We start from the raw sequence: 12994 nt of genomic DNA on the forward strand, positions 1-12994 counted from the left end.
GTGATTTAGTTTCATAATGTAATCCTTTTAGTCCTTTGTTTGAAGCTGATCAGTCCAGGTGTCATGGGAATATATAACTAGGTTTTTTTACAGGCTAACACGGGAAACAAGAATCTGCAAAGGGTAAACAGAAATCCAGTGTGAAGAGGAGACTGAAGCAGTGGGACCTCATTTTAGCTGTTATACAATGAATGGGCTCTGAACAGGTTGTGTAAACCTAATGTATAATTTTCTAAATTCACAGAACAACATGTGATCCTTCACCTCCAGTGAAAACATAGAAATCAGCAGAATTAACACTAAAAGGTTTTTACACAAAGGCCACAATGTACAAATACAATAATACAGTCACACACATGATTGCTATTGATGGAAATGTGGAAAACTCACCGTATGGGTCACCGCTTACACAATCCGCCCACACACGCCCACACACACACACACAAACAGTGATTTCCACGGCTGATAAAAGTCCATTTAGTCAGAACTCGGTATCTTTTTAGCAGCTTCATCGTGCATCACTCTGCTGCACAATCTACAAACGAGCCTAGGATATTTTGTTGATTCATGCCCTCTTTCATCTCTCTTGAACCCCCACCACACACACACACACACACACACACACACACACACACACACACACACACACACACACACACACACACACACACACTCCTGTAGAAAAAAGCTTTTCTGCCAGTGGTCACACCACTGAACTCTCTCGCCTTGAAGATTTTATTTATCTATTTATTTTTATATTGCTGGAGGGCTGTGACCTCGTGGAAAATCATGAAAAATATTTTTCCCAATCTGTCCCACTTCTCTGCATTCAACATATTAACAGCCAAAGATGGTGAGAGACAGTTTGACTAAACAAGGGCAAACTGTTCAGCCTTTGAAGTCCCAACACGATGTGATTTAAAGTTTGTGGTTCACTGGTTATCTGCTCCTTTATCTTTCTGGATGTTGTAGCTCAATAGTCAGAGCAAGGTACTAAAACTGCAATACTTATGGGTTCGATTCCCACTGGGCCTTGCTTACAACAAAAGAAAACTAATATGCTATCATTTTTGCATGCTCTGGAGGTAATAAGATTAAGACAATAACCTAATTGTGTCCTGGGTGTTTACACAGTTTGAAGTAACAGGATTTGTTAACAAGCTTCACACTGATTTATTTAAAAACTGAGAGGGGTCCTATTATACAACCACATTTACATATTTTATCAACTTGCCACGGAGGTTATACTTCACATGTGTCTGTTGGTTGGTTTGTCTGCAGGATTACACAAAAACTACTGAATGGATTTCCACTAAACTTAAATGAAGGATGGGTCTCGGCCCAGAATGGAGCACATTAACTTTTGGTGCGGATCCGGATAAAGGGGTGGACCCAGGAATTGTTTCTCACTTACTTTAACCTTGCAAGATTGGGTTTTTTTCATCATTTCTGTTAATTGCTCAGGGAATAATGCATGAATCTTGATGAAAAAAATCTGGCGTATTTAGGTGGCTGGTATCTATGAGTGAGTACATAAGAGGACTGTTGGGCCTTGGTAGAGGTATGCACTCTACTGAGTGCCATTCCAGTTGAATTTGATGCAGCTACATGTTTAAAACAAGTTGGGACAGGGGCAACGGAAGACATCCCAGCATCCCAAACATTTGTGCGTCATGTTTTCTTAATCTGACTTTGGCTCTGCTGACCACTGCACATCATGCAAAACACACCAATCTGTGTTTCTATCCCCTAAAACATCAACATATTGTTAAGAGAGGACTAAGACTTAACATGAGTCTTCCCATAAAGATAATTTGTTTAAAAAAAGGTTAACATGACACTGAGTATTGTGAGCGTTGCATGAATTGGATGTGGACTCACTGTCAGCTACTACAGATGAAACCTGACTTCTGACATGATCAGAGCTGACAGGTGAAACATTTGTTTGCCATTTACAATAGCTGTTAATCTTTTACACACAGTAACTTATACTTACAAGTCTAATTTTAAATTTCTCAACTGCCTGTGAGGAGTGCCGGTAGTATTGTGATTAAAACGCAAAGATTTATTATTTATGGCTCAAATACAAATATTTGCTGGTTTTCTCAGTCGTCTGTGAATGTAAACTGACTTTTTGGTTTTGGACTGTTTAAAAGATGTCTCCTGGGGCTTTGGAAAATTGTGATGGACATTTTCCACTATTTTCTGCAATTTTACAGACCAAACCATTCAGCTGACTTGAGAAATTAACAGATTCATTAATAATGATGATAGTTTGCTGTAGCCTTTAATGTGTAGATGTGTTGCTGTGTCCTTGTCAGCCGAATCACAAGGACATCTGAGATCATACGGAGAAAAGGTTTACTTTTACAGGAAAACAGAGGAATTCAAACAATGATGCTTTGACTCTTGATCTCCTTTGTTTTGGTTGTTTTAATGTCTGTCACAATGCAGGTTACTGCTTATTGCTTTTTTACACTGAATGTGTGGAATGTAAACGTGTGTTTGAGGGATGAGAGGGTTTCCTGCTCCCATGTCAATATTTCCCTTTCCCTCCCTTCTGCATCTCCACTGCATTTTCACAGGTAATCACAGTGGCTCTTTGTAGATTCCACACTATGCTATGTCGCACACCATCCAAGGCGAGCTCCAGCAATTTGCCGTGGGTTGAAGAGGAGGTGGGGTCCACATGATCTCAGGGGACTCAACCCCTTCGTATCCACTCGGTGTGTGACAGCTACTGTCCCCGGGGGCAGCAGCTACATGTCTCTGAACTGCACACAGGAGAGGAACCTGGGAAAACTCTGATTTATTTCTCAAGTATTGTTACCAGGAACGTTTTACTCTCAATAGATTGGCAGGAGATTGAAAAACCAACAGTGATATACGGTGTATATATGTGTAGGAGCAGTGAGCTGAATAAGATGTCAACGCAGATGCAGCACCAAGAAAACAGATGGTGGAAAAGTGAGGCTTGTCAAATATTATTATATTATTCACTAAGCTCTGCAGAGTTAAATTAGGAATGTCTTTCTGTCTGATGTCTTGATGTCTGTATGTTCATCTTAGATCATGGCAGAGTCCAACATGACGTTTGATTAACGGCATAAAAAAACGTATTGTCTCTGTTGTGCATCCATTCAGTCACAAACACTCGCTCTTTGCAGATGAATAAACCTTTTACACTTTCATCTAAAATATCACATTAAATCTAATGGTACCACTTTCAATAACCATCATTTATAAACGGTACATTTATGTACATTCACATTAATACACATATGATAATATTGTGCAAAATTTTTGTTTTGCTCCATTCTCATGGTAGGTACCAGTAATGCACTTAGCGCTGGTAATCCCGCAGTATTAAAGAGAAGAATCCATTATTATAATTGCTGTTTTTGTGCACTTTTGTACAGTTTCGGCTACGACTCTCTCCACCTCCCTACACTCATATTTGACTGTAATTAATTTCCCAAAGAAAGAGACAAAACAACCAATTAACGAAGCTAAAAGTAAATTTGACAGAACATTTTTATTTAAAATGTTCTGTAAATGTCGCGATAACATTATGGTTAATTGTTTAGGCCACGATAATCATGTAGTTTTGATGATGACTTTTATTGTTTATTCAGTGGAAAATTATGATGTAAAAATGATCTTTTCTACTGATCATGAATTATATCGCAATGTCTGGCCTATTACAGTCCAATACAGTATCCCACTCATTGTGTTGCTTATTCTTGTTTAAACTGAGCAGGGGTCAGCAGGAGTCAACCCACAAACCCAGAAAATAAACCTCCAGCCTCTCCGCTGTGGATAACCACAAACATGGCGGGAGCGGGGAGTGTGACTAGGGAGAAAGAGGCAGCCAACCTCTCTCCTTCTGCTCCTGCGATGATTTATCTTCTTCCTCTAACTGGGGCAGAGAGGGGGAGGGGGTGGGCAGTATAGGGTGTCCTGTCCCAAAAAGAAAAAAAAAAAACACCCCTTTGCCAAACCCTAGAGGCCTGCTCCACTTCCTGCCACCTGGTTGACTTTGCTGCAGTGTGTGTGTGTGTTAGTGAGTGTGTGTTTGGGGGGGCAACCTTCACCTGGACCTGGAGATAGATGAAACCACAACGCCGCCTAAAAATAAAGGACCGGTTTTCTGTCACTGGTGGTAATAGCTCCATTGCGGGCCCGTTGCAGCAGCACTTCATTCTGTCGCATTGAAGAAGCCTTGTTAAGCTTGACCAAGGGCATAATTTGACTCTCTCTAAATTAAAGATGAAATGTCTGCGTTCGGTCCCTGCGATTATCACGGGAGCCTGTCAACAGAAATATTCCAAGGAGGGGGGCTGGATGAAAAATGCATCTGCAGTTTGGAAGAGACCAAGTCCGCATAGGGTTTTTAGTGTGATAGTTATGGATGTATGAACAAAAAAATCAGCATAATATGTAGTCGCTGTCCAAGTGGTCACATAGCGAGGGAACAATAGGGAAATGATTCATAGAAGAACATCAGACTCTCATCATACAATCTCACCTGATTTGCCATTTTAAACCATGTGGAGACAGATTTGTGTTTGCTTTAAATTATAATCCTGATCATCCCTCCTAAAAATAAAGTGATAATGCAAAGTGTATTTAATACTACATATCTGGTCGAGTTTTTTATGTATTATTTCTACCTTACCCACACTGAAATGAACTGCTGTGCAGCTGACATAGATGCCCTGAATAAAACAGGGATGTGACAAAATAGTTTATGTTGTGACTTGTTTTGCTGGAGGACAAATTTCCTCCTCTGGTGTGAAGAGACTGACAGGAAGCGGATCGCGCATAACACAGCAACGATATGAAAACACTCAAGTCTAACCACATTTATTGAGCTGGACTATCTTGTCCTGTGCAAGCTTACATCTTTAAATATTTATTTACATGACATTTATTTAAATAGCTAAGTTCTGGTGTTAGTGTGTATGAGGCATATGATACAATAGCCCTGCAATAGGAGTTGGCTAGTGTAGCTTAGACTCTGCACTATTTTTTCAGACCAAGGAACCAGCAAAAGAAGGAAGGGACATAAATGGCATCATCTCAACATTCTTGGTGTTATATTTTGGTGCCAGGTCTTTTGTAGTGGATGAGACATGCATGGACAAGAAGACTTAAATCCAACCTGCTCACAGGTTGATGACTGATTTTTCCAAATGGGCGCATTAGTTTATTTGCTGTTGGCCTCTAAACAGTAACCAGGTGAGTTAAAGAGGTCATATTATGCTAATTTTCAGTTTCATACTTTTATTTGGGGGTCCTAGTAGAATAGGTTTACATACTTTAATTTTCAAAAAACACATTATTTTTCTCATATGGTCCATTGCTGCAGCATCCCTTTTCACACTGTGTCTTGAACGCTCCGTTTTAGCTACAGAGTGAGACCTCTCGCCTCTGTTCAATCTTTGGTGAGAGTTGCACATGCGCATTACTTAACAGGCAGGGTGTAGCCAATCAGAGGCAGAGTATATCTCTGTTCTATCTTTCTCTTTTACTTTGATCGGAGGCTGTATACGTCACCTGGTCTCTGAGGCGATCGGTCTCCTCCTGGTATTCAGCGAGCTGGTTCTTCCACTGCTCCACGCTGCTGTTGGCTTCCTGCAGTGCCGCCACCAGCTTGGCGTTACTGTCCTGCAGGGTGAAGAGTTCAGCCTCCAGGTTTATCTCACACATCGACCTGAGGAGAAGTCACAATACGACACGATTATTTTTGTTTGGTTGAGAGCATGTGATGAAAAGTTGGTTCATCAGAGCTTTATTGCTGCCTGCTGAGGCCAGAAATAACAAAGATGAACTGATGGGAGCGGTGAAACCAAAACAATGAGCTGAAAAATGGTAAAACACTCCTTATTGCTAAGAGGAGCTGAAGAGTCAGGTGATAATTAATATTGATTGGTGCAGCTATACAGACCTAATGCTGGTCGGCTGTTACTGTCAGAAAGAAGCATTGCAGCTGAGGAAACTGCAGAAGATAATGAGGTAATGCTGCACCATCTGTTTGGAGAAATTTGAAGGACATTTATTTGATTTTAAGGAGCCAGAAGCTCATGTATTTTATGTTGTTTATGTTTTCAGAGCAGTCTGAGATAGAGCTAGATGACTCACTTGTCAATTACCCTTATATAACCTTTATATCCAGCCCAGTCGCCAGGATAAAATGTTGGCAGTTAATGTTTCTGCAAACCACAGATACATTAGCATTTGTGAAGGCTACGTACCATGTGAACAGTTTTACAAAATGTGGTATAACACATTCACATTACATGTTACATGTTAGTCATATGGGCTGGAGGCGATGGGGGTGGAGCAACAGGCGAGAAGGCTGCCAAACCAGTGACAGCAGTTCCAGAGTGTAGAAGTCGGGACATTGCCAGCCTTGTTTGTGTCAACCGAAGACAAGCCAAACAAGATTGTTTCCTCATCCTAACCAAGTGTTTTTTTTGCATAAACCTAACCAGAGCATAAGCACAGCATTGTCGCAAGATAAAACTGAAAATTGAACCTCAAGAAATGCAAAACTACATTGCCAGCACTGATTATGGCGACTGGAGTGTCACGATATACAAATAATTGCGATATTTTAAAAATGAAATATTGATATTTTGATGATAATACTGTGTAAATAATCAAACACTTCTTAAATCATTACTATTTCTTTCCATTTTGGCATTGCCATAGTAGGCGACAGTAATGCACCTTAATCCTGGTTGCCATCTGCCACTAAACGGAGGGAAGAAGAAGGAAACACAGTAGCCAGACAGCTACATCCACACTGTGTGGCTACTGTCAGAGGAAATGACAGACGAGAGTGAGACACTCTACCCATAGTGTGGCTTCTTATTGCGATAATATTGTTATTATAAATTGTTCTGGCCACGACAATCTAATACTGACAGCCCTAGCTGGATTTTACCATTTCTTTCTATTATTATTTAAATATTCTATCTTTTGTTCTTTTGTCTCTTTTGTCATTTCTGACTTTTGGAGGTGTTTTTGTGTGTATTTAAAACATTTTTTGACTTAAAACCTACAACAGACAGAACAGTATGCACTAGCGTTATCATGATACTGTGATTTCAATTGAAACAGTTCAAAATATTCACTATCGATATATATAGATATTTTATTTATTGTTTTACCTTAAAGAGAACTACAGAGACCAATGGGAACTATCAAAAACATAAACCAGCACAGGTGATGTGTTCTCCTTTATTACATGTGGGAAAGATGGATCAGGTCCCGTGTGCCTGTAAAAGGTCAGGATTCAGTGGGGATATTTATTAAACCCGAGAGCTTTCACATGAGAAGATGGAGGGTTCACAAGGATGTCAAAATTAACAGCTTGGCCCCCTCAAAACTACTCACCATAGCAACAGGAGAAAAAAGCCTGTGTAGGCATAAAACAATCATAACAATCTCGCGGGGATAATAGGTCATAAAGGAGCACAGGATGAGTGGTTTTCTTCTTGGTCTCAATTGGAAGGTTGAGTGATCAATAATGGGCACCATGATGACGATAATTATGAGCTGCTACCACGGTGAAGGGCACCTGTAGTGTGGTTTGCAGGCAGCCTGCACTTTTCTCTTTGTGTTGAATACTTAAAAATGACTCACTCCTGCTCTTCTAGTTTATCAATGCTGTTATATTTCTTCGGAGGCGACAGTGAGCTTTTCTTACAGAAATGGAGGAGCGAGGCACACTGAGGGTGTTGTTTTCTCTGAGGGGAGCACTCATTCACTCCCTTCAACAATGCCCAAAGAATATGTACAAAAGAAAATCACACGACAAAATAAGAAGTGAAGAGAAGAGTCAAAAGTCAAAAACATTTCCTGGTTTGTGGAAGTGCCACATAAAACATGCGTTCGAGTTGCCAAGTTTACATGATACGATGCTGAAACATGTAAGTAAGTAAGCATTGGGTTGATGGTAAGAAACTTCTGCCAAATGTATGTATTGTATAAGTCATTGGATCGTTTCCTTTGCTCCTCCTCAGGAAATGCAACCATCCAAGGAGCACTTGAATGCAGCAGAACTGCAGATATGTGGAGAAGATCGCTCCCAACCAAATAAAGCAAGTTTATCCTAATCTTGAATACATAAATAATGCAGACGTTGAAATATGGGAAATTATATCTTAAAAAAAGAGTAAAATATAATATAAATGTACACTGAGGTAGGCTGGTGTGCGATCGTGATCAGCGTTATTTTGGTGTCCACCAGCTCCTACTTCATCAGCTAGTCTCCAGCTGTGTCCGCCTGCTGTGTGGTGCTGAGCAGGTATCGTACAATGAGTGTTTGGAGCTTTTTCTCTGAAAGAAGCTGCCTGCTGTGGCTGAAAACGATGCTGATGAGAGCGGTGAAAGTGAAACAAAACATTAAAGTTGGAACTAAACAATAGGCCAAGGCTTGCTATGAAAGCTCCCTAAAGATGAGGTGATGGGTGATAATTATCTGTAGGTTCATGGCTGCAAGTGACCACTATTAAGTTTAAAAACTGTACAAATATTTTGATTATGGCCACTTTAAACATACGATGTGTAACTTCTGCCGCTAGAGGAGCAAGAGCTTCTGCTCAGCTGCTTAGAGTCAGCTAGAGAGTCTGGATCAGAGACCGACCCTCTGGAGAATAAACACCTGGAGTCACTTCAGCTTCTGCTTTAATCCTGAACTATTCAGGGGGGAAAGCTCACAGATTACTTTTAAACTTTTGGGATTAAAAACCTAATGAAACGCACAGTTACTGTAAGTAAACTGGTGGATTTCTCTGGGTTTGTACTTTTTGGGAAACATTTGGGATAATGCAAGTACACAACACAACAAAATATATCACAAAGGTTGAGTAGTTTTTAGACATTTTAATGCAGAAAGTTATCATGTAGCACCAGAATATTAAGAGTCTGAGCTCGTCTTACAGAAATTGTTCGCATTTACAAAATATTTTCCATCCTCTGCTGTCAGCTCCTTTGTAATGTGTCAAATAACAGCCCTCATTTCAGAAAGAAACACCTCGGTTGTTATGTGGGCACCAGCTCGACTCTCTGGATGGATAACAGTATGCACTGTTTGTAGAATAAATCCACAAACAACACATACAGTCACTGTAAAACTCGTTCTCTGTGCCAAGAAGGCATGTTGTCGGTTTTGTTTGTTATCTCAAAAACCTGTGAACAGCTTTCAGCAAGTTTTGGTGTAGCGCTGGGCCATAGGAGGAAGGAAATGCGGCTTGTCTATGATCCTGCTTTTCTGACATTTATATGATATTGACAATTAACAACAATTTTTGCTATTTTCTCATGACCTGCTATGACCACGTGAAGGAAACGATCCTGCGTTGTGGTGCAGATTAACATTTTATAAACATTCATATTATTAAAATAACAATGTAGAGAATTGTGACTCACTCTTTAAATGCCTTGGAGCTTAATGGCTTGTAATCTGTTTCCTGTCCTCCTCTCACAGACAAACCATTAAGCTCCAAGGCATTTAAAGAGTGAGTCACAATTCTCTACATTGTTACTTTAATTTAGGCATTTAGCATAATGAGTAAGTTTCATTCACTGTGCGGAGTTTAACAAAGCGCCCTGAGGCATTTAGATCTGCTCATGTAGCCGAACTGGCGGTTAGAGACAGGATTACAACCTTTGCAGTCAACTTTCTAAACTCTAACAGATAAATGTTCAGTACAGCACTCCCACACACACATCTGCTGCTCTCGCTGTTGTTTGATTTTCATGTCTCTGTGTTCATGTATTATTGTAACCGCCTGTTGTAATCATCCTTTTGCTGTATCTGTTGAGGCCAAGTGTTCGTTCATAAACATCAGAAGCTCTGAGTGTAAATTTTCACTTCATGCTGACCCTGTCTTTCTCTTTCTCTTGTTGCTGCCTCTCTGCCATGTTTTTTCAGATAAATTTGTTTTTCTCGACCACACTCTTCATTTTAAGTGAATTTTACTTTGAGCCAAAAGCAGAACTACATACAAAACAGCAGTGAGGGGTGTAAGGAATAATCCTTGTGAAGGAAACACAGGTCACACCAAACGTTTAACATTCTGTGTTGTGGACAGTGATCTACAGATGGCCTTTTAGTCTTTCTGGTCGAAATATCTCATTATCACACTGAATATAAAACACGATCACAGAGAATGTAACATTTCAGTGAGATAAAGGGATGTGTTTTTGGACAGTTTTCTTTGTTCCATTGGCAGATTGTTTGACTTAAAAGAAGCAAGAAACATCCTGTATTCATTGTTTTCTTTTCTTTTGAAGTGCCATTTTTTCCAGTGTAGCAGTCTGACACATGAAAATGAATTGGAGTGGACTGTAGTATGGACACGTGTGCAACACAGTGAATAAAGTAACATCTGCAAAGTGCTGTTAGCCTGACCCATGTTCTGATTATTGCAGGTTATTGGTTAGTAATGCAATCTAAAAGGCTAATGAGGTGAATAAAAAACTAAAACTAGATAAATACTTACAAAGCCAAACTGGAAAACTTAAAACCAGTGTGGATAAATACCCAAGAGTTATATTTGAGTAAAACAGTAAGGAATAGTACTTGAGTCTTATAGTAGTATCAAAAGTACAAGTAAAAGTAAATTGGCTTGGCTGTTTATTGAATCAAATATTAGGCATTTTTATTGATTATCAGAATCTGTGTTTTTTTAATCTGGTTGCCAGCAAAATAATTTAATTTAAAAATGCGCTGCTTTGGCTCTTATGCAGAAATCTGCAACATACCTAATAATTAAAGTTATTCAAAAAAATGTAGTGAAATAAAAGTGCAATACTTACCTCCAAATTGTGGTGGAGTGGAGGTATAAAGTATCAGAAAATGGAAATACTCAAGTCAAGTACAACTACCTCAAAATTTGACTTTGAAGGATAAGTTCACCCAAAAATGGAAATTTAGTCATTATCCCCTCACCCTCATGCCGATGTAACGTTGTTAAAACAAGTCCCTGTCTACTTCAGATGTTTAGGAGAATGCTGCAACGCTGTTTTGCTGTGAAGCTCCAGAAATGTTTTGATGACAACAGAACTTCAACAGACTTTCGATTGCCTAGGGGGTTAATAGATAATAACCATCGCTGTGTGAAACTACATTGAAATGTAAAATGAAAGTTAAATACAGGAATGGTTTATCAAGGCTTATATGGGTTAGGCTTAGTCTTAAAATAATTAAGGCTATTAACATTTTTTTCTCCAGATGATATGATGCATGAGGTTTAAATTAGAAAAAAAACATGGTCATTACCCTTCAGACAGCATCTTTTTGACCCTCTCCTTCTCTGCTGTCAGCTCCACTTCAGCACTCTTGCTGCGGAACAGCTTCTCCTCGCCCGGCCCGTTGACTGTGAGCAGCGGCGGTGAATGGCGGTCCTCCGACAACTGGACCAACAGACATGAAAACACAAACAGGACATGAGCTCTGTTATAAAGCTGGAATTAAATCAGCAGCAGCTCGGATTAAATGTAAATCCTCATCAATGACACTGCAGAGTCCTCTGATAGAAAGTGTCCATTTAGAGGACGAGCTCTTAACAGAGTGGGACTACAGTCGTCCATTTGCCTAAAGTGGATGTTTTAAATGACGTTAAAAGTTCCAATAACTATTAAATCAAGTCTGAGTCAACAAAAAAGTCCAAATTGTTCAGCTTATTCCAGCTTCTTAATCGTAAATATTTCCTGGTTTCTTCACTCCTTTATGACAGTAAACTGGATATCTTTGGGTTGTGAACAAAACAAGACATTTGAGGACGTCATCTTGGGAAACAATGATCGCCACTTTTCACTATTTTCTGACATTTCATAGACCAATGAAAAATAAAAATGAATAAATAATTATCAGCTCCAGCCTTACATTAATTATACTTTGGCTCAGAGGTTCAGGTTTAGGCTGCTGACAGGCCCATTGCTGCCTCTGCATCCACACGCCATCACAACAAAACGGACAAGACGCAGCAGCAGAACAGGACGGAGTTCAACCTGTCAGTGCTCGATATGTCCCATCTGGACTCTTGTAAACAGGCTCCATGTGGAGCAAGCAGCCATGTGTGGAGCCCAGCTGCCTCGTCTTCACACAGCCTCACAGATCTGACTGGACTCTGATTCAACAGGAAACGACTGAAGTACAGTTCTGTGTTCCAAGAGTTCATCTGGTGTTCCTGTATAAAATATGCACACGCTGGTATCTTGCTGTAATCTGTGTGTCCGCTGAGATTTAACATATACTGCACATCTGTACGTGCAGAGTTTAACACTAGAAGACTGTCTTCACTTTCACTGCTGAAAGAAGGAATAGGTGTTATCTTAAGGATTTTAATGTAGCTAGTAAACTTTTTGTCCTTTAAAAACCAAATCAAACACACATCAGAGAATTTCTATGTATGCCTTAATACATGTGTGGATGGGATCCTTTTTTTAAATTAAAATCAATATCACCAACAAAATTTATCTCACCAAAGCCTCCGATCGGTAGCTGGTCTGCAGCTTTCATTCATATCACACGATCTTTCTCAGCAGCTGCAGGTTAATTGTACAGCAGATTCAAATGTCTATTTTCAACTAAAAACCCTCAGGACTTTTGTCCATTCGGTCTCGATGTTGAGGTTTATCCTGTCGTATCTTTCAGCTGCACTGTGACATATATTATCCAAAGATAATCAGTTAAGCTAAATTTTACAAGATTAAAAGGGCCATCCAAACAAAGACTGATCACTATAACTCGATCAGGATAACCAGCTGTGTCAGCAGCTTAGGAAAACAGATATGGGATGACGTGTCTGCTGTTGTTGTAGGGAAATGAAATTCTTCAAAGATGACAGACGTTAGAAGCCAACACTCTGTTACGAGAGTTGTCGTCAATTATCTTGCCAATTATCAAAAAGGACATCAAAACAAACTAATCAGCACCAAAGATCAATTGGCAGCATCTGTCAGGTTAAATTACGCT

The 12994-nt window shown here is 39.7% G+C and overlaps 1 protein-coding gene across 2 annotated transcripts in view; it reads right to left on the reverse strand.

Annotated features, from left to right (window-relative positions):
- homer3b (homer scaffold protein 3b) overlaps positions 1-12994 on the reverse strand; it is a 64961-nt gene that overhangs the window by 12387 nt on the left and 39580 nt on the right. For both annotated transcript variants that reach the window (XM_084355585.1, XM_084355584.1), the window contains 2 exons: positions 11297-11430; positions 5560-5716 (listed from right to left, as the gene is read on the reverse strand). In XM_084355585.1, the coding sequence (XP_084211711.1) occupies positions 5560-5716; positions 11297-11430 (291 nt within the window). The remainder of the gene's footprint in view (positions 1-5559; positions 5717-11296; positions 11431-12994) is intronic.

Source organism: Pagrus pagrus, assembly GCF_965226575.1.
Source record: "Pagrus pagrus genome assembly, chromosome: 6".
NCBI classification, from domain to species: Eukaryota; Metazoa; Chordata; class Actinopteri; order Spariformes; family Sparidae; genus Pagrus; species Pagrus pagrus.